At 35.4% G+C, this 26,826-nt stretch overlaps 1 protein-coding gene across 1 annotated transcript in view; it reads right to left on the bottom strand.

Annotated features, from left to right (window-relative positions):
- The window catches only part of LOC121313592 (aryl hydrocarbon receptor-like), an 85,910-nt gene that overhangs the window by 17,553 nt on the left and 41,531 nt on the right, over positions 1–26,826 (bottom strand). Inside the window, exons 3-4 of the mRNA XM_041246285.1 lie at positions 10,876–10,979; positions 7,036–7,125 (exon numbers count right to left, since the gene is read on the bottom strand). Of these exons, the coding sequence (XP_041102219.1) occupies positions 7,036–7,125; positions 10,876–10,979 (194 nt within the window). The remainder of the gene's footprint in view (positions 1–7,035; positions 7,126–10,875; positions 10,980–26,826) is intronic.

Below are 26,826 nucleotides of genomic sequence, written 5' to 3'. Positions count from 1 at the left end.
CAATTTTAGGTTGCAAGCATTCATTTATAATAACAATATTGAGGAAATAAAAGTATAGGCTACAGCATGTCTTAATTTGGAGTGATTTTACTGTAGTAGTCATATTGTACTACACAACACATTTCCCAAGTGCTATGGGAAAACACATATTAGTATTCCTAGATGAAAGCTGTCAGGTTAAACTCTAATGAAGGACTTCCTCTGTCTGCTTTCATCTAATAACGTTAATATTTGTGCTACCTGTAACTAATCTTTAACTAGCCATGCCATGGGTTGCCTAGATTCAAAATGGATAGTGCTCACAGACACTGCATAAGCATACAAAAGCTTTGTGAATCTTTCCCATAACCAAACAATGAATCTAAGCAACATACAGTAAATCTCCCCACCCTACGTAAATGATATTAACACATATTAGAAAATGAGTGACCCAGAATGGTTTGATTGTTTAGTGTGACATACACAGACAGCAATGCAGCAAACTCTGTAATGGTTCCAAATGTATATGCAATCCCAAGCCAGGACTCAAACAGTCAGTCACGATGACCAAGATTTCAGGTTTGTGACAAGCTTCCTGCACCTCTAGGGATAAGATGTGCCAACGTATGTTTTAAAAAAAAAAAAAAAAAAAAAAAATTAATCCACAATATAGAAGCCGTGATTATTATACACTTCTGAGGACCTTTCAGGCAAATCGAAGTGCAAAATTACAATATAGCAGTACCGGTTTAGAGGACTGTGAGGGTCTCTGTGCGAGTCATTTTGACACTTCCAGTGCGTGGGCCTGGGCGTTCAGCCGATACTCCTCTCTGACACAGACGTACACCGTCTGATAACCTGATATTATGATATTAGTTTTTTTCTCAAAATTAGGGCGATCAAATGAACAAGAAAGAGCCAAGTAAAAGCTATGTAAAATCCAGTCTTCTTAACAAACGTGTTCAAATACTAATGCTTTTAAAAACAGCTTAATACATTGCACTTGATACGTGATGAATCTGTTAAAATCCTGACATTTATAATGGTTAACTAAACATTGTGAGAGCAGGCAGATCAAAACAATTACTATACTCGTACAGGGTTAGTATTGGTTTCAGTGTGGTGTAGTGTGGACAATGTGTAAAATACACAGCACAAACTAAGGATACATATTAAGCTCATTCAAATTATTCCATAAAATGCTTATTGAGCAGGACATTTGCTTCTACACTAATCTTATTACTGTGCCTAATAGTAAAGAATGGCTTTAAGCAACCATCAAAAAAAAAAACTTTCAAAACTGTAATTGGCATATTATGTTTAGACGTGACAATGCTAACCATGCGTGAAAACCTTATTTTGGATCTTTACTTTTACCTTTCCTAAGTTAACCTTAAAAAGTGTGCCTGTTTACAAAGTTAGTAAAACTACAGCAGCAACAAATGTTTCTGCTCTTTATAATAAAGTTGGCCATGCAATCTTTCAGCAACTTGTAGCTTTCTGTAAAATAAAATCTGCTATGAAAACAATTAGCTGGTTTCAAGTTATGAAATCTGCCACACTAAAGAGAAGCACAATGGGAAACTAGTCTGCTTGTGTACAGTATGTTTTTATATCTGAAGACTGTAATAAATAGGATCTTTGTCCAAACAAGCAAAGGCATGGCAGATTTACAGTCAAACTAATTCCAGTACATCTAGTACTGGTATTTCAAAGCTCTGTCTGTTTTATACATATATAACATACTGCACCTCACATAATGATTTTATCAAGTGACTGTCAAATGGCTGTACTTACACACCAACAAAATGGAAATTCATCTTTAGGTTATCAAGCAGCTAGAACTATGAATATAATCATTCACATACCCATTTCAGCACTCAGTACAATGGTTAAAATTCTCTGTTTGAGTCTGTATGTGTAGTTTCTGTGGCACGGGGAATTGAATCCCTGCTTCTGCCTGTAGAATAGTGCATACATGGAAACTGTATGCACGTTTTCATAGCTGGACCTATGAGCCTTACAAAGTTTTCTTAGGGAAATCATGACAATGATCAAAACTCAGCAACTGGATCTTGATAAATATCTATTTCAATGTATTTACTCCCTGGATAAAAAACTCAAAAACAGAGGAGTTTTAAATCACCAAAAAACATTCAAAAAGCATAATTTCCTAGCACCTTTTTAGTCTTACACAGAAAATTATGAAAATTATGAAAATACAATTCCAGGCACATTTGTTTTATTGACATTTTGTCCCTTTAGTTTTTTTGTTTTAAAAGATAACACATATTTATTTAGATAACAAAAAATGTAAGGCTGTATGTAAAATGTACCCATTGCCATGTAATATTCAGTTCCCACTAAAAATTCCCATTCTGATAGAATAGTGTAATTATACCTATTTTGTATTACTTAAAAATAAATGCTACATTTGCACTACCTGTTACACTGCATTTAGGAACATGGCAGCCGGTTTAATTTGCTTCCGGTAATTATTATATGCTGCATACAGCTGCACAGGGGCATTCCATGTGTGTTTGTTTTTAAATGTATTTATTTCTATTTATTTTTTGTTAATTCACTGATCATGAAAATAGAAGATATTTAAATGGTGGACATAAAAATAAAATATCCTACAATTTAGGATTTAAATATTTAGGAACACTTGTATAATAACTCTAGAGAGAATTATATATTTAGAATGTGAAAACACTTATATTGTCTGCTTTAATAAATACTATGTTATTCAAATACCTATTTTTAGACTGTGAAATAGGCAATTTTTACCATGAAAAAATGTCAGCCCTAATATGTAATGATACATGTATATATTTTTTGGTTTGTGTTTAACTTCTCCCTCCAAAGAAAATGTGTACAAACTGTTGCAAGAATTCAGGATTCAGTTTTGAACTGTATAAAGACCCTGCTTTGCAACAATGCAGTTGTAAATCTACATACTTCTTTTATGAGAATGAAGTTCTTTAAATTATGCTTTGAAATTTAAATACGTCACCTTTAAGTACTGAAAGAGTTCCCTACCCCCTGCCCCTCCACTAGTTGACTCTTAACCAGTCCATAACTCACATTGTTATTGATATACACTTTTGGACCAGTAATAGAACAGATAGCATTATGAGAGAACACTGTTCAAGCTTCCCAGCCACTCAACAAACACCCAGTACAGTCTTGGTGTGACCCAGAAAATCCACATTCTTGCCTTGTGTTCCTGACTTAGGATTCCTGACAGAGAAGCTGGGCATGTTCCCAGTGCATATCTTTACATGTTCTCTGCTTTATCTTTAGCAGTGTTACTTTATGAGAGAAGATCATTTGCCACTAACATGACACTATCAAAGTTTATATAAAGCCTGCTTGTTGACTTGCTTTTTTCATGCTTTATATGTAAACAGCTGTTACAGATCAGGCACCAGTTTAAGCTGTGTACTACAGCAGTCTTCCTCAATCAACTCTCTTGTCCAATAATGATTTTAGTAAAACAACTGATACGCAAAACATATGTGAGGAGGAACTTATTAAAAACAAATGTACACCTATACTTTAACAAAGGAGATGTTATAAATGAGAGTAAATTGTACTGATCTGTTTCAAGCCATTTTCAAGAACCGCATTTATAAAATACACATTAAAAAAATCAGAGAATCGTATATAGAAAATTTGAAGCACCTATAATTGTAGTTACAACTCTTCTCACACATCCGTACCTGAAACACTCAAAACATGAAAGGGCAAACTGTACAAGAATATCTATCTCCGTTCTGATTAGCACTAAGCAGGGAAGACTGCTTTTTGGGGGCATGGTTTTGATGTATTATAAGAACACAGAAAAGTTTTAGAACGAGAAGAGGGCATTTAGCCCATCAAGGCTTGTCCCTTGTTAGCACACCATTCTCCCCTACTGGAGTGAACTAATTTAAAAGGCACAGAAACAATTTATTTTTTATTTTGAATGTTCCCAGTGTTTTAGATCCTACTACATCACCCTATAGGTTATTCTATGCATTTTTAACTCTCTGCTTCCAGTTATGTCCGCTTGTTCTTTTCTCTGTGCTAAAGTAGTGGCTTAGGTTAACTTTATCTATACTATTTATGATTTTGAAGGCTTTAATCAATTCCCCTTTCCCTTTTTATCTAGGTTGAAAAGATGGCATTGTTTTAACCTGTCCTCATTTATATAAGACAACATTTTGAACATACTGTCCCAAAATGTTAAACTGTGCAGTCTGTCTTAAAGACAAAAACATGTTTTATACTTGCTGTCTGTCCCGTCTCTGTTCTGCTCTGAATGGCTGGGGGTCACTGTAAAGTCATCTCAGTGGTCCATTAGTATTGTATCACCCTGATCTGACAGATCTTGTTGACTGAAGCAGTGCTAGAATGCTCTCATTTGTCAGCTAAAGTGCCTGTCATTCAAAACGCCTACTTTGAAATTAGCGGGTTAAGGTGTACTTAAGCTTTTGCTTTCGGTATATGGTGACAGTTACTAGTTTGATTTGAAAATGAGGTGCAAGATAAAAACACTTCAATTAACATTGTGCACAATACCCTGGCCGACAGCTGAAGTCTCCGCGGCAGGACGAAGCGGGCCCGTCTGCCTTGCCTTCCAGTGACTCTGAGTCTGGCTGTGCTGAAGCAGGAGAGGGGGAGCTCAGACTAAGTGCAAGTTAGTTCTGTTCAACTATCTAATGTTTTGCTCTGTGCATATTATTTTTACTTGTAAATTTATGCTATAAAAGTTCTGTGTAATGCACTTTTATATGCTGTGTTTACTACTGTTTATTTGAGACAATTTTTAAATGTATAGCTCAGTTGTGACCAAATGTTTTTCCAATTAGAATGTTGGCAACCCTGGCTTTGTTGGATTTTGAATATGATAAAGGGGTTTCGCTAAATGAGATGTTTTTTCAATGGCATGCTTTTTTTAAAGCATAATGGTCAATTTCACCCATTCTCTGCTTGAACTAAAAAATAAAGATATATATATAAAAAAAAAAAAAAAAAACAGTAAATTCTTTCTAAATAGTAAAAAAATAGTAAATTCTTTATAAAATACGTTCATATTAATGGTTGATTTGGCAAGAAAATAAAAATCGAATAGTAGCAAGTCTAATTATAACAATTAAATGTTGCGATAGTATTTGTATTTATCAGTCTGGACTTGTACTGAAGTTTGATTATATCAGTCTGCATTCCTCAAGTGAGTGGTCTTTTGACATTTATATTGTTTCAATGAGGCTCCTGATAGCCCATCAATCACCTTGACAACTTACGGAGCCAGGCTGTCTGTCTAAACTCTGGTCACTATATAAGTCGCTTGTTTTTCTAAGAAATTCAGTGTTACCCCAGTACACATTGAAAATAGATCACAGAAGACGCAGGACAGCAAAGCAGTGTTTGGAATTACTGCAAATTTTAGCAATGATTCTGAAGCAGCAGAGAAGGACAATTACGAATCTGTCTCTGAGCAGACTGGATTTGCGAAGATGAATCTTCCAGCAGCAATGGCACTGTGGATACTGGAGAGCCCGTGGGAGAAGAAGCAATCATAAGAACATAAGAAACTTTACAAACGAGAGGAGGCCATTCGGCCCATCTTGCTCGTTTGGTTGTTAGTAGCTTATTGATCCCAGAATCTCATCAAGCAGCTTCTTGAAGGATCCCAGGGTGTCAGCTTCAACAACATTACTGGAGAGTTGGTTCCAGACCCTCACAATTCTCTGTGTAAAAAAGTGCCTCATACTTTCTGTTCTGAATGCCCCTTTATCTGATCTCCATTTGTGACCCGTGGTCCTTGTTTCTTTTTTTCAGGTCAAAAAAGTCCCTTGGGTCGACATTGTCAATGCCTTTTAGAATTCTGAATGCTTGAATCAGGTCGCCATGTAGTCTTTTTTGTTCAAGACTGACTAGACTAAATTATTTTAGCCTGTTGCATATGACATGCCTTTTAAACCCAGAATAAGTCTAATCGCTCTTCTTTGCACTTTATCTAGAGCAGCAATATCCTTTTTGTAGTGAGGTGACCAGAACTGAACACAATATTCTAGATGAGGTCTTACTAATGTATTGTACAGTTTTAACATTACTTCCCTTGATTTAAATTCAACACTTTTCACAATATATCCGAGCATCTTGTTGGTCTTTTTATAGCTTCCCCACATTGTCTAGATGAAGACATTTCTGAGTCAACATAAACTCCTAGGTCTTCTTCATAGATTCCTTCTTCAATTTCTGTATCTCCCTGTCACAAAGACGGCTGCAGTGGGCGACGTCAGACCAGAAACAGGAACCAACACCGAATACAGGTTTGGAAATGGTGAGGCGCTGATGCGCTGTTTAATAATTAAACAGACAGAAAATAAAAGGTTTGTAACAAAAACGCTGACACCAAATCCTCATGCCTGAATACAAATATACATTTTAAACCACTTGTGTTACACAGACACATTTATATCCCATGTACCAATGGCTATACATATACCAACATTAACACACTACACACAACATAAAACAAATAAAATAGCACAGGGGCGGGGCACATTATCTGCCCAGTTCTGAATCTTGTCTAGATCATTCTGAATGACCTTTGCTGCTGCAGCAGTGTTTGCCACTCCTCCTATTTTTGTGTCATTTGCAAATTTAACAAGTTTCCTTACTATACCAGAATCTAAGTCATTAATGCAGATTAGGAATAACAGAGGACCTAATACTGATCCATATGGTACATCAATCCTGAAGCCCACTGACAACAACAAGATGATCCCTTGGAGGAATTAGAAGCTTTCATTGCACTAATATATGCCTGTGGAGCATTTGGTGCAGAAGCTTGAGTTACTGTTGGCATTAAATTGCATCTCTGTGTCTGCTAACGTTAAGGAAATACCAAAGTAATCAAGTTCATAGGATTTAACTGGAATTTCACATGCACATTATCACCTGTGTACACAAAACCTTAGGAAATAATAAATAAAAGAACCTCCTGAAGTGAAGGACAATAACCAATAGCCTGAAAAAAAAGAAAGAGAAAAAAAAGCTTACTTGATTAAATCCAAGGTAGTCCTGAAGAGTAGATGAAACATAAAAGACTAACCCATCAGCAGTAACCACAAGCACAAATCCATTCAGGACCTGGGAATACAATGCAAAAAATTACACATTGAGCTTATGTACAACACATAAAACAAGAGACAACAAACAGTATATAAAAGTACAAAAACACAATGGGTTTGTGATTACTTATAACTTTTTCACTTGAATTTATATTTGACTTGCTATGTGTGGATCATCAACTTACAGTTGGTCATGTATGATGTGTGTGTGTGTGTGTGAGAGATGGCGTTATAACTGTGCAATGTGCATGCGATGGCAACTCTATGAAATGGTTACTAAATAAGTAAAATGGAAGTGAACAATTGTGTAATCTATATCAAGGACACAGTTAAGAGTAAAACCGTTTATTTTTACTTGAAGAATTTAATTTTTTCTTGCTCATTGACTGAATGGAAGAACACAAATTACATGACATTAAACAGATACAGTATATATATATCATATATATATCTATATATATATATATATATAATATATATATAATATATATAATATATATATATAATTATCTCAGTATTCCTTTAACTGAGAAAAATAATTAAAAAAAAAAAAAAAAAAATACCAAATATGAAGGAAATAAGTACTTTGATGTTTCCATAACTTGAAGTAGGGATCTCAAATGGTTTCTGTGATATAAGCTATTGAAACAGTGGCAACAGCGGATTTACAGAACAAGAACAAATTACTGTAGCTTATTGATGATGATTCCCAGATATTTTAGTCAAATTAGATAATTTGCGGTCAATGTGTCTAAAAAGGAAGGGTGTGTGTGTGTAAGTAGTGTGTGTGTGTGTGGTTGCCTTGTGTGGTGTGTGTGTGTGTGTGTGTGTGTGTGTGTGTGTGTGTGTGTGTGTGTGTGTGTGTGTGTGTGTGTGTGTGTGTGTGTGTGTGTGTGTGTGTGTGTGTGTGTGTTTTGTTTTAAAACATTGCTGTAAAAAAAAAATATATCACCCCAGTTCGCACGCATGTAAACACCCTGCATCCGGCAAGTTACACAATTAGAGTACCGGTATGCCTTGAAACTAACAGTAGTAGTTTAGCTTAAAAACCACTGCACTTGCAGTCTGGGCACAAACAATGTTTTGGAAGAGATTTCTCCTAACAAGCTACTAGACAAAGCGTCTCCGTTTTGATAAGTCACGCAAGGGGCATTTATCTGCTCTTTCAATCAATATAGTTCATGGTGATTGTTGTGATAGCAAATACAACATTTGGGACTTGGCATATCATCTAATAGGTTTTGATAAATGTTCCACTGCTTCTAGTTGGAGGTTTATCTATAAAGGTTGGTGTGGAGGAGAAAAAAAAAAAAAAGTTGAAAAACACTGTGACTGCATGAGTTTGAGTTCATGTAAATAGCCGTGACGTCTGTAGCAAAATATTGTTTTCCCTTGATTTACTTAACTGCTGGGAAGATCAAGGAGTACTCTTAGTATGAACTGTGCACGCAGAACCAGAAAACATTAATACAGTTTTTACAGACAGTGTTGTGATTCTGTACTAGATATGCTGTAGACAGAGAAAAGAAAATGAAAAGCTGAAGAGGACTTAAAAATGAAACTTAAAAAGGCGAGCTAGACAATTCTGGGGGGTATTTCATCTGCCAGTATTTCTAAACAAGACCAGCGATAACTTGCTACATTTGACAATTCATTTTCTTTGCTGTCATGCTGCTAGTCTAAACAAGAAAAACAACATTTAAAAAAGTAGATCTCACTGCAGGGGGTTATTTTTAAAACTTGGTAAGTTACATTGCTTATAAAACTCGAACTAAAAAAAGGAAATCACATTCACTTGATTAATATAACTGAGCAAAACAGAACATGCTGAAAAACATAAAGAAGTACATAATTGATTAAGGTTAGGGTATAAGCTTTTTTATAGGGCATCTGGTTTCAGTAGATATTTTTGACCATTTTCACTTGCTGCAATCATGTGATACCTCTCTATGCAGAATATTATACACAAAATTAATAATACTGGATACAATAAAGCTAAAACAGCAACTAAAAATATGTATTTACGCATAGCAATAGGTGAAAATGTGAAAAAAAAGTAGCACGAAAAATATTTAAGGAATAAACATGGAACTGTTACAGACATTTTCCAAAAACATGACCGGTGGAATTCAGTACGGTTAGGTTTACCTTCAGAACCATTCTTCAAATGTACAACCAACCACTTTTAAGGTTTCTAATTATACAGGATTTAAAATGGAACTGTACACTTAGGAACACACCACTGGCAATGCATCTGGTTACAAATTGCTTTTGTTTGTTCTTTTTTCCACTTGCTTTTCTGAACTTGGTATAACACTAGATTATTATCATAACCTTGGGTCCCTGAAATAGAAATGTAACCATCACTGAATGGGTATTTACCTCTTTAAGACCCGAATTTTAAATATTTTGTACCAAAGCTGCTCTTTGAGCCCGAGGTATCAAAAGTACTGCAATCACAGATCGTTGAATCATTTTTCCTTCAAGCCTGCTTCGAATAATGGATGCAGCGACCTTGAAGGTTAATGGTTACATTTATATTTCAGGAAACCAAGGTTATGATAATAACCAAACATTCCCTTTCAAGTACGAAATTTAATCATTACTGAATAGGTGAGTATACCCAAGCCATCGCAAAGGAAAAAATTGAATTTGCTACTCCACAGAATAAAAAATCTGTAGACCTAGGTTGCACACACACTGTACACCCTGGCCATTACACAAAATGCCCCAGGCCAGACTGTTTCCACCAAGTTAGTGCCCTTAGACAGAGGTAGGACCTTGTCAAAGAGGGCTGGAAGACCCTGCGGCTGAACTAGGTCTGCAGAGGGCGCATATGCAGGACACCCAATGGAAAAGCCTGGGAAGCTGTTGCTAGGCCCAGAAGTTTCTGGAACGGTACTACCGTGAGTGCTCTGTTGAGCTGAAAGAGCTCCAAACATGCGGCTATTCTCTGCACTCCATAGTCCAAGCACAATCTGAGATAAGAAGCTGTCTGGGAAGGTGTGAGCTGGCTCTTCACATGATTCACCGTAAGGCCCAACCTTTGAACGTGGCCGGTGACAAGTTCCATTTGGGCCTCTGACCTGGCCAGAGAGTTCAGTACTCGGTTGCCTTGGAGTCCATGCACTTCGAGAAGGCATGCAAGGAGAGGCCAAATGGCAAGACACAGAACCCATATGCAGTTCCGTGAAAGACGGACTGCAGGTACTTCCTGTGCACTGGTTTTATGGAGATGTAAAAATAGGCATCCTTGAGGTCCATCGTGGTGAAGCAGTCACCTGGCCTGAATGACTGCAACAGCTGTTGCATTATCAACATCTTGAACTGCCTTCAGCTCAGATACAGGTTGACCTGGTCAAGGATTTGGCACTAGGAAGTACATGGTGTAGAACCCTTTCTCCAGCTTGAGGTGGTCTACCATGTGAATAGTCAGTTTTTGCAGCAGAGTTGCTACCACCCGAGACACCACAGTGGCGTGTTGCTTGAATTCAAGTGAATATACGATACAAGAACGGTAGCAAGAACCAGATGTCTGTGACGCACTGACAGCAGTACGCCAGATGGCTCCCTGAGAAGGGACCTGTGGCAGCAAACTTCTAGGGCTGCTGGTTTCACCTGTGGCTTAGCCTGCACATTTTAGGATCAACAAGCTACTAACAACCAAATGAGCAAGATAGGCCGAATGGTCTCCTCTCGTTTGTAAACTTTCTTATGTTCTTATATTTTATATATGCAAATTTAATTAAAACCCACTGTGCGTGCTCACCTGTAATAGGAGTTCTCCCTCCAGCAGTTCATCGCAAGGAAGTTTATTAATGTCATGGAGTCCATTTCCAGCAGGTCTTTTGCAGCTGTTAGAGTTTACAGATGCTATAATAGAAGAAAAAAAACAAAACAACAACAACTTTTAGGCGAACACACCAAAGAAAAAGCATAAATTACCAAAAATCAAGTCATTGTATTTATTTATTTTTTTAATCTGAAACAAAAACACATTGGAAATGTGAAAAAACGCCAAGTTACTATAAGTGCCCAGCCATTTAAAGTAGAGATATCAAAAACATAAGCCAAGTTTCAATAAACTTTTGGGGCAACCTTGCCCAGCACAAAGCAAATAGGCACAACTGTAAAACCAATGGGGGCAAAGGTTGCGAAATTGTTTCTTCTAACTTGTATCAAAAACACAAGCTAACTAAGAAGAAACAATTTGGGCATGCATCAAGCACACAGGCACAACTGTAAAAGCGGTGGGGGTTAAGGTTGTCCCAATTGTTTCTACTAACTTTTTAGATGCAAGTTCGATCCGCTTTTATTGTGCATGAAAAACACAAGCCAAGTCAGGGTTCAAATCCTGCATGCATGCATATGCATATATTATATATATATAATGGATTTGAATAATAAAGATTGATTTTAATGAGATGGCGAGTATTTCACCTTATTGAACTGTTCAAAATTCAAAGGATCTACAGGAGTGTGCTGCCATAACGGTTTCTGTTACTGGGGACAAGTGGATATTACAACCAACTGTACCAGAGACATAGAGAAATATATATATATATATATATATATATATATATATATATATATATATATATATATATATATATATATATATACACACATATACATACATACATACAGTACTGTGCAAGAGTTTACAGCTAAACTCAGCTAAAAAGGTGAGGTTGCTGAAGACAGTTTACTGTCAAAAGTCATACACCATGGCGACTGAGCACATCAACAAGACACGAGGTAGTTATACTGCATCAGCAAGGTCTCTCCCTGGCAGAAATTTCAAGGCAGGCAGGGGTTTCCCGATGTGCTGTCCAAGCTCTTTTGAAGAAGCACAAAGAAACGGGCAACGCTGAGGACCGTAGACGCGGTGGTCGGCCAAGGAAACTTACTGCAGCAGATGAAAGACACCTCATGCTTACTTCCCTTCGCAATCGGAAGATGTCCAGCAATGCCATCAGCTCAAAATTGGCAGAAACCAGTGGGACCCTGGTACACCCATCTACTGTCTGGTCAGAAGTGGCCTTCATGGAAGACTTGCGGCCAAAAAGCCATACCTCCGATGTGGAAACAAGGCCAAGCGACTCAACTATGCAAAAAAATACAGGAACTGGGGCGCAGAAAAATGGCAGCAGGTGCTCTGGACTGATGAGTCAAAATTTGAAATATCTGGCTGTAGCAGAAGGCAGTTTGTTCGCCGAAGGGCTGGACGCGGTACATGAATCAGTGTCTACAGGCAACAGTGACACAAGGTGCAGGTTCCTTGCAAGTTTGGGGTTGCATTTCTGCAAATGGAGTTGGGGATTTGGTCAGAATTAATGGTCTCCTCAATGCTGAGAAGTACAGGCAGATACTTATCCATCATGCAATACCATCAGGGAGGCATCTGATTGGCCCCAAATTTATTCTGCAGCATGACAACGACCCCAAACATACAGCAAAAGTCATTAAGAACTATCTTCAGCGTAAAGAAGAACAAGGAGTCTTGGAAGTGATGGTATGGCCCCCACAGAGCCCTGATCTCAACATCATCGAGTCTGTCTGGGATTACATGAAGAGAGAGAAGCAACTGAGGCTGCCTAAATCCACAGAAGAACTGTGGTTAGTTCTCCAAGATGTTTGGGCCAACCTACCTGCCGAGTTCCTTCAAAAACTGTGTGCAAGTGTACCTAGAAGAATTGATGCTGTTTTGAAGGCAAAGGGTGGTCACACCAAATATTATTGATTTGATGTAGATTTTTCTTCTGTTCACTCACTTTGCATTTTGTTAAATGATAAATATAAACTATTAACATGTCTATTTTTGAAAGCATTCTTACTTTACAGCATTTTTTCACACCTGCCTAAAACTTCTGCACAGTACTGTGTGTGTGTGTGTGTGTGTGTGTGTGTGTGTGTGTGTGTGTATATATATATATATATATATATATATATATATATATATATATATATATATATATATATATATATATATATATACACACACACATACACCCACCCACACACACACAAAATCTTCACTAATATACAGCTGAACAAGAACTGTTGAGTATTTGTTTTTGTTTCATGCAGTATTAAATGGCAGTGTTTATATCTGATAGTGAAAAATAAATAAATATCAAAAGAAAAAAGAAAGCAAGAAAGAAAGAAAGAAAGAAAGAAAGAAAAAAAGAAAGAAAGAGAAAGAAAGAAAGAAAGAAAGAAAGAAAGAAAGAAAGAAAGGGCTATGTATTGATTTATGTATTAACTTATTTCAATATTTATTAAGGAATTTATTTATGTTTTACTTTTACCAAATATATATGCTATCCTTCAGCATAGCTAATAAAATGAATGTTCCTTTTTGTCCAGTGGGGACAGCAAATAGCCTTACTCTCATCAACCAGTGTCAAGAGGAGGAACCCTACTTCCTTTCGCCAACAGGGACCACAATGAGCATTACACTGACAGGAAACCAACATTTTTCAAAGCTCAAGATCACAATCTCAGAATGACGATGAAGATGACTCGAAAAATCTCCAAAATATCCCGAGAATTCACAGCTGGCTGACTTATAGTTTCAAATCCCATGTATGCTAGACCTTTTTATATATTTATATTACATATAAAAATAAAAATTGCAGACACATGTTCCACTTTAAAACATAAATAAATCATTTCATATAAATTATATAAACGTCAAAATAAATCTGTTCCCTAGTATATTTCCAATTTGGACAAAACAAGTTAAGTGTCATTAAACGCAGATGTCCTGTAATATACATATGCGTGGATAAAAGTGCCTGGGGTCTGAAATCTGCAAAAAAATGTTGGGAGAAAAAAAGGAGGACATTTTCACCTTACTTTGATGATTTATTTCTCTTGCTGTATGACAGGTAGTGACTTTCTTTACTACATTTCACCTAAAAGTGTTGGAAACTACAAATTAAAAAAGTGAAATGGTGCTTTTGGCGGATTTACTTTTAGTGCGCCATACCCTGAAAACACATAAATTATCCTTGCTATATAAAGAGTCTCTGGCAGTTCTTGCTGATAACTTGGTGGAGGAACTAGTGTTCCTCTCAATATATATAAAACCCTTGAACCCGTCAGGTTTTAAATTACCTGATGCTACCTGGGTTTATTTTTACTACCCGGGTATCAATTTATTAATTTGAGAATTTAAAAGAAATGTAGAAAATATGACAATGCAGTTGTAAGCGCAAGTCTCTGGCCAGCATAATAAAGACAATGTTAACAAGCTTTTGCATTAAGCCTCTTCTTAACTGACAGAATATCACTGTTTTACAGAAAACAATAACACACAGAGCATTTGCTTGACAGGGAGTTTGCAGATTAGTTTCCTCCTGCTTGGTAAAGAAATTCCACCCAATGCTTTGCTTGGATGTCACTGTTATGTATTCACAAGACAGAATTTAGTGATGATCAGGAACGGCACTTCATTGTTAACCAAACAGATGCACGTCTCTTTTGCGACTGCCATCAAAACCCAGCTGCTCAATTTACGGTAGCTATTGCGACAGTCCATAACATACTACTGCATTTAATTTAAAACTGAACATAACAGTCATGCTAACAACAACAACAACAACAGCGGAATATGGCCAATATATGTCACAAAGTATCTCGCAGTATGATGCCCATTTGACATCAATAACTGTATTTAGATGAGAATTTTTCTCTTAAAAAATAAAAAATGGTTGCAGGCCAAGAAAAAAGTCACTCTTTGTAAAATGTCACAAGGACAATCGCTTAAAGTTTGCAAAATGCAATTTGAACGATGGATATGAGTTCTGGTCAAAGGTTTTGTGGAGCGATGAAACAAAAATCAAGCTATTTGGTCATGCTGATAGTCGTTATGTTTGGAGAAAGTCTGGTGAGACGTACAAAGAAAATAACACAATACCTACTATCAAGCATTGAGGTGGTAATGTCCTTCAATGGGGCTGTTTTGGATTCCCTAGCATACCAAACAAAAGATATCAACCGATCATCTGAAACCCTCCACTACAAAACTTGGTTTAAAGCGCAACTGGACATTCCAACACAACAACGATCCAAAGCACATATCAAAATCTACTTCAGAATTGTTGAAGAATAAAATCAAGGTTCTGGAATGGCCTAGTCAAAGTCCCGTGTTTAGACCTTGTTTAAAATCTGGAAACTTATTTTTGTGTAGTTCAATTACAAACAAGTAAAATCAAGGTTTTGGAATGGCCTAGTCAAAGTCCCAATCTGGAACAATTTTATATAGCGCCCTTCATAGTGGACCACCATCACAAAGCGCTTTACAAGATTCAGTAAATAATACTTCAAAACTTCAGAATAAATATCACAGAAAAAAAAATGGCATAATGTATAATCACAAAGCGAAATGTCACAAATAAAGAACATCAGTAAAAAAAAATCCTTCAAAATACATTGCTACTAATAATACATCGAAACACAGTGGAAACAACAGCTAATAAATGAAAATAGTACTTCACAAATAATACTTTTGTAAAATAAAAAAAATAAATAATTGACTTGTAAATACAGTGGAAAGTACATAATACATGATAGCAAATGGTCACAAATCACTAAAGAACCATGGCAAAAGCTCACTGAAAAATATCCTAATCATTTAAAAGAGGTTATTATTGCGAAAGGTGCCTCAACTAGCTACTAATTAAATTTTCCTCGTCAGGGTACGAATACTTTTCAATTAGCATTTTTAGACTTTTGCAAAATAAATTGCTTAAATAAATAATTGTAGATATCTATTTCTTGTAACTTGTTTTCCTCATCCACAAAAGCAAAACTTTTGCTACAAAAATTTTTTCCTATAATTATTTGTTTTCGAGAAATGTCTAGAAATGATAAATTTCCATTGGGGTATGTAAACTTTGGACTACAATTGTAGATGGGGCTGTGAGAATATTTGAAATTCAAAATTTCAAATCAATTTGTGGAAACTGAGGGTCAGTTGCAAGTGAAGCTATTAAGTACTATTAATATTAGAGCTAGAGCTGTGTTCAAAGGTCCGTTCGCAAGACAGCAAGTCAAAGGTAGTTCTTAACCTTCGTAGGTTCGTCAGGCACCATTCACACATTATGTTTTTTTCTTTTCTTTTTTCTACATTAACAAAAATTAAATTACTACAATACTAAAAATCACATATTAAATGTCACACATGCAAAATTCAATTGAAATTCGATTCAAAATAATCATATAATATATATATTATATTATAATAATATATATATATATAATATATATATATGTAGACACGCGTTGAACCATCGTTGAAGTTATTTATTTATTTTTTTTAGAATAATGCACACAAATACATGGATAACCACATTGTTAAAGTCAAGTAGAGTCCTGTTTGAAATACTGTAGAAAGAGACGTTAAAGGAAACTGCCACTGCTCACACTTGCAAGTCAATTGGAGGTGTAGGAATTTGTATGGGGGTCTGACATAGGCTTTCAGGTCAGTTTATTTTATTTCTTTGGAACAATGTTCTTATTAAAACATATAATGCAAGGTCATATAGTAATACTTGCAGTATAAAGTGAATACTGTACTGAAGTACGACCCAGTCTCAACGTTGACTTATTTTTCCAATATTTAAAAAACGTTTGCTAAGAAAATAACATGAAACATGTATCACCCTAATAAATAGGTCAATGTGAACAAGTCAAGCAAATTATTTATGGGTTGTTTGTCAAATCAGTGAAGATTAGATCCCAAAATCCTGAATAATTCAAACTGTCAGGTTGTTCCAGTTCTACACACGTCTGTTCCTGTAGTAAAAGCGTGAAAAGCCTCACATATAGACCGATACATGCTATATTTTTAAGTGGAATCAATACAGTAGAGAATGAACATATGGATTTTACTTATTTTTATTTATAGCTAAACATGTTGCAAAAACCATCAGAACTAAACACACCATACAGTTCAGCCTTGGGTTTAAACTACATTATGCAGAAGCAAGGTTTTGTGATTCCACAGTACAGTACATTATTAAAGTAGAATTTTTGACTAGATTAAAACAAATGCTTCCTGGAGCACTTATTTAAAATGCTAGGGTGTGCCTACAACAGCATAATTAATGTCCATGTTTGATATGTTTTTGCTGATGCATTTAGTCAAGAATTTAAAATTTTAAAATAGCTGTTGCTGAAGCATGCATTCTCCAGTATCCAGATAAAAAAAAAGGTAATTACTGAGTTGACAGTAAACACTGTGTAGCCGACTTCAGTGCATCCAGCATACTCAAAGCAATTCAAATTTAAACTGACAACTTTTGCCAAAGCAAAACTATTCAGTCAGCTAGATTTAATAAGGTACATTGACTCTGTGTGAGGCCTTCAGAAAGGATTATTATTTCCAACATTCAACAGGGTCAGTGGTAAGAATCTATCCAAGAAATGTGAATTCACACAGACATTCTGCCTCCAAAAAGACCAATAGAATAGATGTAAATACAACACAGGTTATCACATATTAAGATATCACACAAAAAACTGGCAAAACAAAAGCAGAAAATAAAACAAACACACTAACCTCTTGCAAGACTTGCAAAAAATGTTAACCTCTTTGTCCTTATTAGAAGTGTTAGAGGTGTACAGCAACTAGTTTAAGCTTAACACAAGTATTTGAATACTCATTAATTTGCAAAATGTTATCAAAAAACATCCCAAAAAATAAGATTAGGTTGTGAAGGCCTTACTGTTGTTAATTCAGTGTGGGTAAAGGCCTTACTTTACCCACACTGAATTAACTACACAATGGATGTTGTATATAGTAGTAGCTACGGTGAGAAAATTATAATCTTGAGCTGCATGGGCATTCTAATCTGGAGTCTGTTTAAAAATGATTATGATTTTTGACAGAGTAGGGGTCCAAGAGCAACTGTGTTGATCTGTTTTTTATACAGAAATCCCAGACAAACTAAATTTAGAAACTGCAGCACAAATTCCGGTAAATCGATGCTTGGCAAAACATGTTGCAATACATATTTCTAATTTCTATCTATTGTGTAAAGGGGGAACAGACATTGTTTTTTGCCTCTAAAAACATGTAAAAAATTAAAATTGTTTGGATACTTGGATATTTATCCCATCACTAACTGCAACACATCCAGGAAGAGCTAGGTTTTAACCTGTGTATTTTGATGAGAGAGGACAAGAACTTCATAGTGCTTTCTTTTTTAATAACATCTTAATATTTGTACTCACTTTCATGGAAGATAATACTTTTGAACATACTGCATGAATAAACTAAACTGTTTTTCTAGAATATCTTGCAATAATGCACCAAAATATCAAACTTGCCATCTTTGAAACAGGACATCATAATAGTTTTGAACAGAGACAATCTGGCGCCTACAAACCAATTTATGAATGGTTTCATTGTGTTTGAAACAACATTTATAGCTGTATGGTGCCACTGTGCTGTGCACCTCTGCCACAATCATAAAAAACATTTTACAAGTAAATGAGATGTACCGGTACAGCTACTTGTCAACAGATAAAAATAATGCTATAGTACTGACAGGCATATATTATTTCACAAAGTCTTGATATACTGGCCCATATTCATAAAGTATCTCGAAATCACTTGATAAGACTGTACATTCATACATATTGACGGCACGAGTAGAGTGTTAAAGAAGCATTGCTGTTCTAACATTCACTGAATCTTTTGGAAAGGTCTTTGCTATTTGACTGTAACAATACAAAACCACAATAAGAGTATACAGTTTGCAATGTGTCTTCGAGCATACTGCAGCAGATCCTCTTAACTGCAGTTATTCATGTCCCATATACCTTCACAAACCAACAGTTCTATATTGTATTCCTTTTTTAGCAAACAAAACCCAGTTATATATGTGTGTGTGTGAGAGTGTGTGTTTGAATTCCTATACTTGTGGGGACATTGGCCTGATTACACAGTGGGGACTTGAGACAAAGTGGGGACAAAAAAATTAGGTCCTAACAAAACTGACCTTTGTAGTCAATGCAGGAAACCTTGTTAACATCAAAATAAAGCATGACCCCATGACTCACGTGAGGAAGTGTGTGTGTGGCTGAGGAACTGCAGTGTGTACATGTGAGACGCAACAGAATGGAACTAGAAGCCGATACACACTTTGGGTCATGTGATCTCAGCTCTTCGGCTTTAGAATTCGCGGCACAGACTGTAGAGTTGATGAAAATTATATTTGATGTGAAAACAAGGCAAAATCCATATCTAGCTAAAAAAAATAATATTGTAAGAAAATCACCACATGTTTCTTCTAAGTATTACGTATTAATTTCTAGTCTTTGTTTGCACCAATTACCTGTTAGTCTAAAGGGTGAGTTATAGTACAAAGTTTTTTTGACAAAATGAATCTTACTAGGCCACGTCGATATTTGATGTGAAAACAATGTAAAATCATATAAACCTCATTTTAAAATACTTCAAGTGTTTTCTTATTTGTATTATGTGTTAATTTCAATTAATATCTAGTCTTTATTTGTACCAATGACTTGTTAATCTAAAGTTCAAGTTATACTACAAATTTAAGTTTTTTTTTTCTTGCTAAAATATTCTGTCTTCATGACAAACTATAGACAGTAGAAGCTAAATGTGTTCTTCGATAAACAATCATGAATCAGATATTTTTGTGGTGTCTTTACAGCTATTATATGTATGTGAGAAGAAGGATTAATCCAGAAAATGATGCCATATATAATTCCTGCTCATCTACAGATAAAAAAGGATTTGACATGAGACAGATCAGTCCCAATAAAGGGAAGTTGTAACTGATTTTAAAGGAATTATCACAGTTTTTAGTGTATATTTGAACGGGTTTAACTGTTTTTTTTTTTTTTTACATGACTACCGGTGTTATCTTTGTATAGGAAAGGGAGTGTTTGCTCTGATTTCAATAGGAGGATAATTCATTAATTACCCTGAAAGCCAGAATATGTACCACAGTGCTCTTAAGGTTTGTATGCACGACTAAATGGAGTGGAAAACCATTGAGGTTAATAAAAAAATGTACTTTTCAATATTTAATATTCATTTTAGAGTTATTAAAATATTACATATTGAAATGATTAGGCCTACATACCTGAAGATTTTAAAATAAGTTTGGTGAAACTTCTGAAATCTAGTCGATCAGCATTTTGCAGTATAACCATATATGCAATTTTGTATGAGTTTTTATTAACACAATCCTTATTTACTTAGAAGAAGAAAAAAAGAAAACCTCTGTGCAATTAGTGTACTGTTTGTGATGGTGTATTGCATGTTTTAATATCTAATATTCAAATACTGTCCTTTGTAATCAAAGTTAAAAATATAACTTCTTAGATTTTATATATAAATAATAACAAAGTAGGTAAACAATGCATTTACAAAATACAGGATCAAATATTAGAAATAAATGGTTGGAAGCTTTTTTTTTTTTTTTTTTTTTTTTTAAATTTTTTTATGTACCCTAGTTGATAGGAATCTTAGTTTACCAACTCCGTATGGGGTTTTTTTTTTTTTTTAGTTTTTTTTTTTTTTTACTTTTCTGCTTCTAAGCAATGTTAGATTTGGCACTTCAAAATAATTATTAAATCATGTTTAACATATTATAGTTCTTCACGCTAAGATTAATATAGCATTTTGTTTTGTTTACAATAATCAAAGCATTCATGTGGCAAAAGATGTGGACTCTCAACTGCAAAATAAAATAAAATATTGTGGAGTTAAAGCCACATTTGTGCTCATTTGCCATTAGAGACCTCACTCTTGGAAAGGGAAAAAAAATCACTTACAACTGCGGAGAGAGAAGGTATGTCAATCACAGTATTTGGGCATTTAAAAAATAACATGAATTTCGTTTAGATAATTACATCATAAAGCTTAATTTAAAACTAGACTTAACATATGTCATCCAATAAAATTCGGTGTAAACAAACTGTACTAGAACAACAAAGGTGATAATACAAAGCAAACTCATTTCATAGTAAATGCAAGCATTTTTCCAAAAAATTATGTTGCACATTTTCAAATATGCGGCTTTAATAATACAAAATAAGGCAAAGAGAATATAATCCTGAAATGCAAATCAAGCTAAGATGTAGTTTGTTGACCCAGCAATGTCTTCATCTAAAGTAGAGTAGTTTTTGAAATGTCTAATAACGTATTTACATTTAATATTTGTTTATATATTTAATTACTCTTGATAAATAATTATAACAAACTATGCATCAGGGTTTGATTCTTTCCTGCTTAGATACATCTGCGTGAGATCTTTATGATCTTGTTTTGTTGTTTCAATTAAGTCTTACTATTATGCAATCTTTTCAGGTGTTAAAATCCAACATTTTAGTTCTTTAGTCTAATGTACGCTTTCAATATATCCATATTTCTAGTTTATTATTTACAAAGTAGACAAGTCCAAATGTTTAGCCTTAAAATAGCCTGAGTTACTAAAACATGAATTATGTATTTTTGTTTTCTAAAGCTGAATAAGACACTTCTTGATGGCTTTTCTGACCGCACTGATTATGACCGAGATTACAGTGAAGATGATTACGTCTCTGACTCCACAGAGGACAGTACTTTAAAATCAGTAACAACCCTGAGATAGCCACACCTGGTTCACCATAGACAAGCTTTATAAAAAGCACTTCCTTCAAAAATGTAGGCATGTTCTACATAGGATGGTGCTCTCATTGCTAGCCCCAAGAAAGAGCATGCGATTCAGTGACTGTCCAAAAAAAATAGATTGATCAAGAATATACAACAAAAATCAGTACTGCCTATACTGTGAGAAACCTTTTCTCGAAAATAGGCTGGCACATTGAGCACGTTCATCGAATAGAAACTGCAGTCATTAAGGCACTCAGGTTTCTCAAGCTCTAGAAGGAAAGGCGAACACAATTAGAACATCTTTGAAACAGAAGCAACTTTGCACACAACTTTGAAGTAATGAGGACAGGAACTGGAGTGCTAATTCCATGTAATCAACCTGCAGTTCACAAAGACTTTATGCATTGTGTACATTGCCAAGGCCTATTTATAAGAAAATATCTATAGAGGCACATGAAGCATTGTAAACTGAAACAAAAATGTGACCTTTCCAAACCTGTAAAACACAGAGTCCAGTCTCTGTGTGCCTTTGCTGATCCTGTGCCACCTCATTTTAGCAGCAGTTTTTGGAAGCTTGTGAATGAAATGTCACAAGATGACATTTCAGCCACAGTAAAAAAAAATGAAACAAGCATGATACAGATGGGACAACACCTATATAACAGAATTGAATCAGATGTTGGTAAACACAAGTACATCCGTCAGAAACTTAGAGAACTCGGAAGGTTGCTGGTAGGTGCCAGAAAAGTTACACCTTCGCAGAAAATGAAATACTTCATCCTTCCTTCAAACTTTTTGCATGTTGTAAAAGCTGTGAAACATGTAGCTTGCTACAACAAAGAAACCAGTACATTCAATATTCCCTCACTGGCACTTAAGCTTGGTCATAGTTTACAAAATATCTGTGATATTTTGGAATGTCAAGCCATTATTGAGGGCAGTAGTGCTATGGAGGAAAATACTTGCAACTTCAGGCGGATTTATGAAACCAGATGGAATGAGGTGGTTTCATCAGATGCCTTAAAAAGTCTGAATTAATCAAACAGGAACATGCATCAGCTGTTACCATTACTGAGAATGTGAAAAAAAAAAAAAATCACTTGTATCTTGATGAGAAACAGGATGTACCGCAGCAGTTTGTTGACTGACCCATCCATTAAAAACTGGACTAGTTTGAGAAAAAATGGTGTCATCATTTCACGAGGATAGAAATCAAAATGGAACTTCTTGTGCAGGTGCGTGAAACATGTGGGGTATCCAATGACACTGCCTACATGTTTGCAAGAACGGTTTCTTTTTCACATTTTTCGAGGTTCTGATTGTATTTGCCTTTTTGCCAATGAGTGTGGGGCTAAAAAACTAAACTTCGAAAACATGTTGCTACTTTATCAAAATTCCTTAATTAACACGATACAGAATTAGATCAACTAGCAGATTTGCTAGGACATGACATAAGGGTACACCAACAATATTTTGTCAGAAGGCACCGTACAGCTTGCTAAGATAAGCAACATTGTAATGGCTCTTGAGAGGGGAAGACTGACAGAGTTTAAAGGAAAGAATTTGGATGAGATCAACATTAATCCAAATGGTAGGTTTGACAACTTTAAAAAAGTTGCAAAGTTCTTTAATTAAAAACAAACTGAAATATTTTCTTATGAGTAATTATGTAGTTCAGACAACTGAAATACTCCAAAAAGTATTTACCTGCGTAGTCTACTGTATGTACTGTACTTTAACTTTACATAACTAAAATATACATAGACTCAAACAAAAGCTTTCTGCGATATTCTTAAATGAACATGCTTTTAGGATATTAATTTGTTAAGTGTGTTCATAGAATTATGTTTCCGCTTATGAGTTGTAACAAATGCAGTTGTACTGCAGGCTAGGTTGAGATGCGCCTGTATGTGTATGTGTATGTGTGTATATATATATATATATATATATATATATATATATATATATATATATATATATATATATATATATATATTAGATATATTTCCAGGTACTACTAACTTTTTGACATACTAACTTTTGTAATTGATAACATTAATTTTAAAATTCAACTGATGCCTATGTTCAATATGTTTTGTGACTAATACTAGTGCCGGCACAGGTCCCAGTGAATTCATTATTTTTATTTCTTTCCATGTTTTGTTTCTTAATGTTTTTTGGCCCTGCAAAGTGTTAAATAATATTTCCTGATTTTATTTTCCATTTCACTAACAGGTCAATTTCGTCTTTGTTTGTTTTCCTTTTCGTTTTGGCCGGTGCTATAGTTGCATCAAGGTCGGAGTCTGCAGAAGCCGTAGCTCGATCCCGTCATATTTGCCTACTACTTCTTTCTGCTCACTATACCATTCATTTATCTTTGCCAGAAGGAAGTTCTAAATCTTGACTTTCAGTGTTGTGAATCTATTTATAATGAGATGCAAATTCTGATTTCTCCTGTATAAAGAGCAGTCATTTATGCCATTCATAAACTTGCAGTGATATTACGGTAGCTGTTCACGAGAAACTGCTGTTTAGTACATCACATATAGAAATTCTACAAAGGTCGGAGAATACAAATTCGCAGTATTACGAACACGTAAGTAATATTGGTACATACAGCCCTAAGGTGTATGCTACAGTAACCATCATCCAATTCCTATTACCCCTGCTCAAACACATGCTCTTGATTGAACCAATTTACACCTAGGTTTATTTAATGTCAGGTCTCTGTCTAATAAGGCTCTGTTAATTAGTGATTTTATTCAGGATTACAACATTGAAATTCTCTCTTTAACTGAAACCTGGCTTGGACCGAAGGACAATGCTTTCCTGATTGAGGCTTCTCCACCTAACTATTCTTTTTTCCAGAAAGCTCACTGCTGGGCGCGGAGGTTGATTTGCTGCTGTTTTCTGTAGTGAACTTAGGATCAGACAGGAAATTGTGAAAGGTTATAATTCTTTTGAAGTGTTAACCTTAACATTAAAACAGTCAATTACCTGTTCATATTGTAACTATTTATCGACCACCTAAACCCACTATTTCTGACTAACCCACTACTGTTAGGTGACATTATCCGCACACACGGAGTGAATTTTCATTGCTATTCTGATGATACCCAGCTATATTTGTCCCTAAAGCCAGGAATTTCTTCTGTCTGTATGTTATTAGCTACTTGCCTTGCATACATCAATCACTGGATGTCACAGAATTGTCTATTGTTGAATTCAGATAAAACAGAGTTTCTGCTAGTGGGCTCACACAACCAACTAAAAGGAAATGTGGGATTACATGAGCTCGACTCTTGCAGTCCCTCATCAAAACTTAAACTAGAAATTAAGAGTTTGGGGGTCATCTTTGATCCTGATCTATCATTTGAGACTCATATTAGGGAAGTTACTAAAGTGTCTTTTTACCACTTGAGAAATATAGCCAAACTTTGAACAAACTACAGTATTTCCGTATCTGATGCCGAGAGATGTTTCATCTAGAAGTGATTACTGTAATGCACTTTTTTCTGGTATCGCAAAACATGTGGTATCCTGCTAGCAGCATGTTCAGAATACCGCTGCTAGAATTCTGACCAAAACCAGGAAAAGTGAACAAATTACCCCTGTTTTGGCTTCTTTACAGTGACTCCCTGTGCAGTGTAGAATTGATTTTAAGATTCTGCTGTTAATTTACAAGGCCCTGAATGGATTAGCACCAAGTTATTTGCAGGATTTACTGACCCTTTATCTTCCAAACTGCACTCTGAGATCACAGGATGTGGGGCTGCCGGTTAATCCTAGGGTCGACAAAATCAACTGTAGGGCTTTTTCTTGTAGGGCTCCTAAATTATGGAATGCTCTGCCTTTGTTTGTCAGGGAAACTGGGACTGTTACAGTTTGAGTCAAGACTAAAAATGCACTTTTATAAAATGTCTTTCGTATGTATTGTGGTTTGTTCTTTTTATCGTATGTACTTTGCAATACTTTTGTATAAAAAGCACTATATAAAATGCAATAAACAAATAAATGACTGTTTTCTGTCTGTTTTCCCATCAACACATCAATAGTTTCAATATTTACTTTACTCTTAGTCTATACGTCCCTTAATCCCTGTGAAGGCGCCAATGTCCTTCAACACTGAAGGCAAAATGTCTACACCTCCAGAAACTGAAGTATTGCAGATATAAAGATGTTAATAAAAACCGCACTGTGCAGTCCTTGTCCTCTCTCAACAAAAAGTACCTAAAATACACAGATTAAAATCTAGCTGTTGCTGGGTGTGTTGCAGTTAGTGCTGGGATAAATATCAGAATAAGAATGTACACTGATACATATTGACGGCACAAGTAGAGTGTTAAAGCAGCACTGCTGCTCTAATATTCACTGAATCTTTTGGAATCAGCAGTTACATGAATGTACCAAAGGTCTTTGCTACTTGACTGTAACAATACAAAACCACAATAAGAGTATACAGTTTGCAATGTGTACTTCGAGCATACTGCAGCAGATCCTCTTTACTTAACTGCAGTTATTCATGTCTCATTTAGACAAAGTAGTTTATATTTTTAGAATATCAGCAGCTTTTCATCATTTACTAAGCATAAAGCACATCCACTATTCTGCTCAGCTATGGTGGAAAAAAGCCATGTTGCACTTGTTGAATGTTTACTATACATCACAGAAATGTATACATAAGTAAGGACAGTCACTTTTTCATTTGTACTCAGCTATTCATCACTCTTATAAAACTTTCAAAGTACAGAATGTATTGGATTGATCTGATGGTGGGAAACTGAAATACAATAAATTGCAGACGGATATAACAAAGCATTCAGATTGTAGATAGGTATAACAAAGCACCAGCTTATTTTCAACTAAGGCCAAGCTCCCATATGGTGCTTTTATTACCCCACGGGTTCACTGCGTTCAGCACTCCAGCAGACAAAGCATACAACCGAAACCATGTTCTCAGCTCCAATCCAGTGTAAATAGAGGATAGTATCAGCCTGCTCCAAGTACAATTCAATTCCCCTGTATAAACACGGCTCAAGGCAGATCTGATAAGCTAATGCACACCTTCAAAGCAAAGAA

This window comes from Polyodon spathula, chromosome 3, assembly GCF_017654505.1.
Source record: "Polyodon spathula isolate WHYD16114869_AA chromosome 3, ASM1765450v1, whole genome shotgun sequence".
NCBI classification, from domain to species: domain Eukaryota; kingdom Metazoa; phylum Chordata; class Actinopteri; order Acipenseriformes; family Polyodontidae; genus Polyodon; species Polyodon spathula.
The sequence above is the reverse complement of the archived record's forward strand: the minus strand, read 5'-3'. Positions and strand labels throughout refer to the sequence as shown.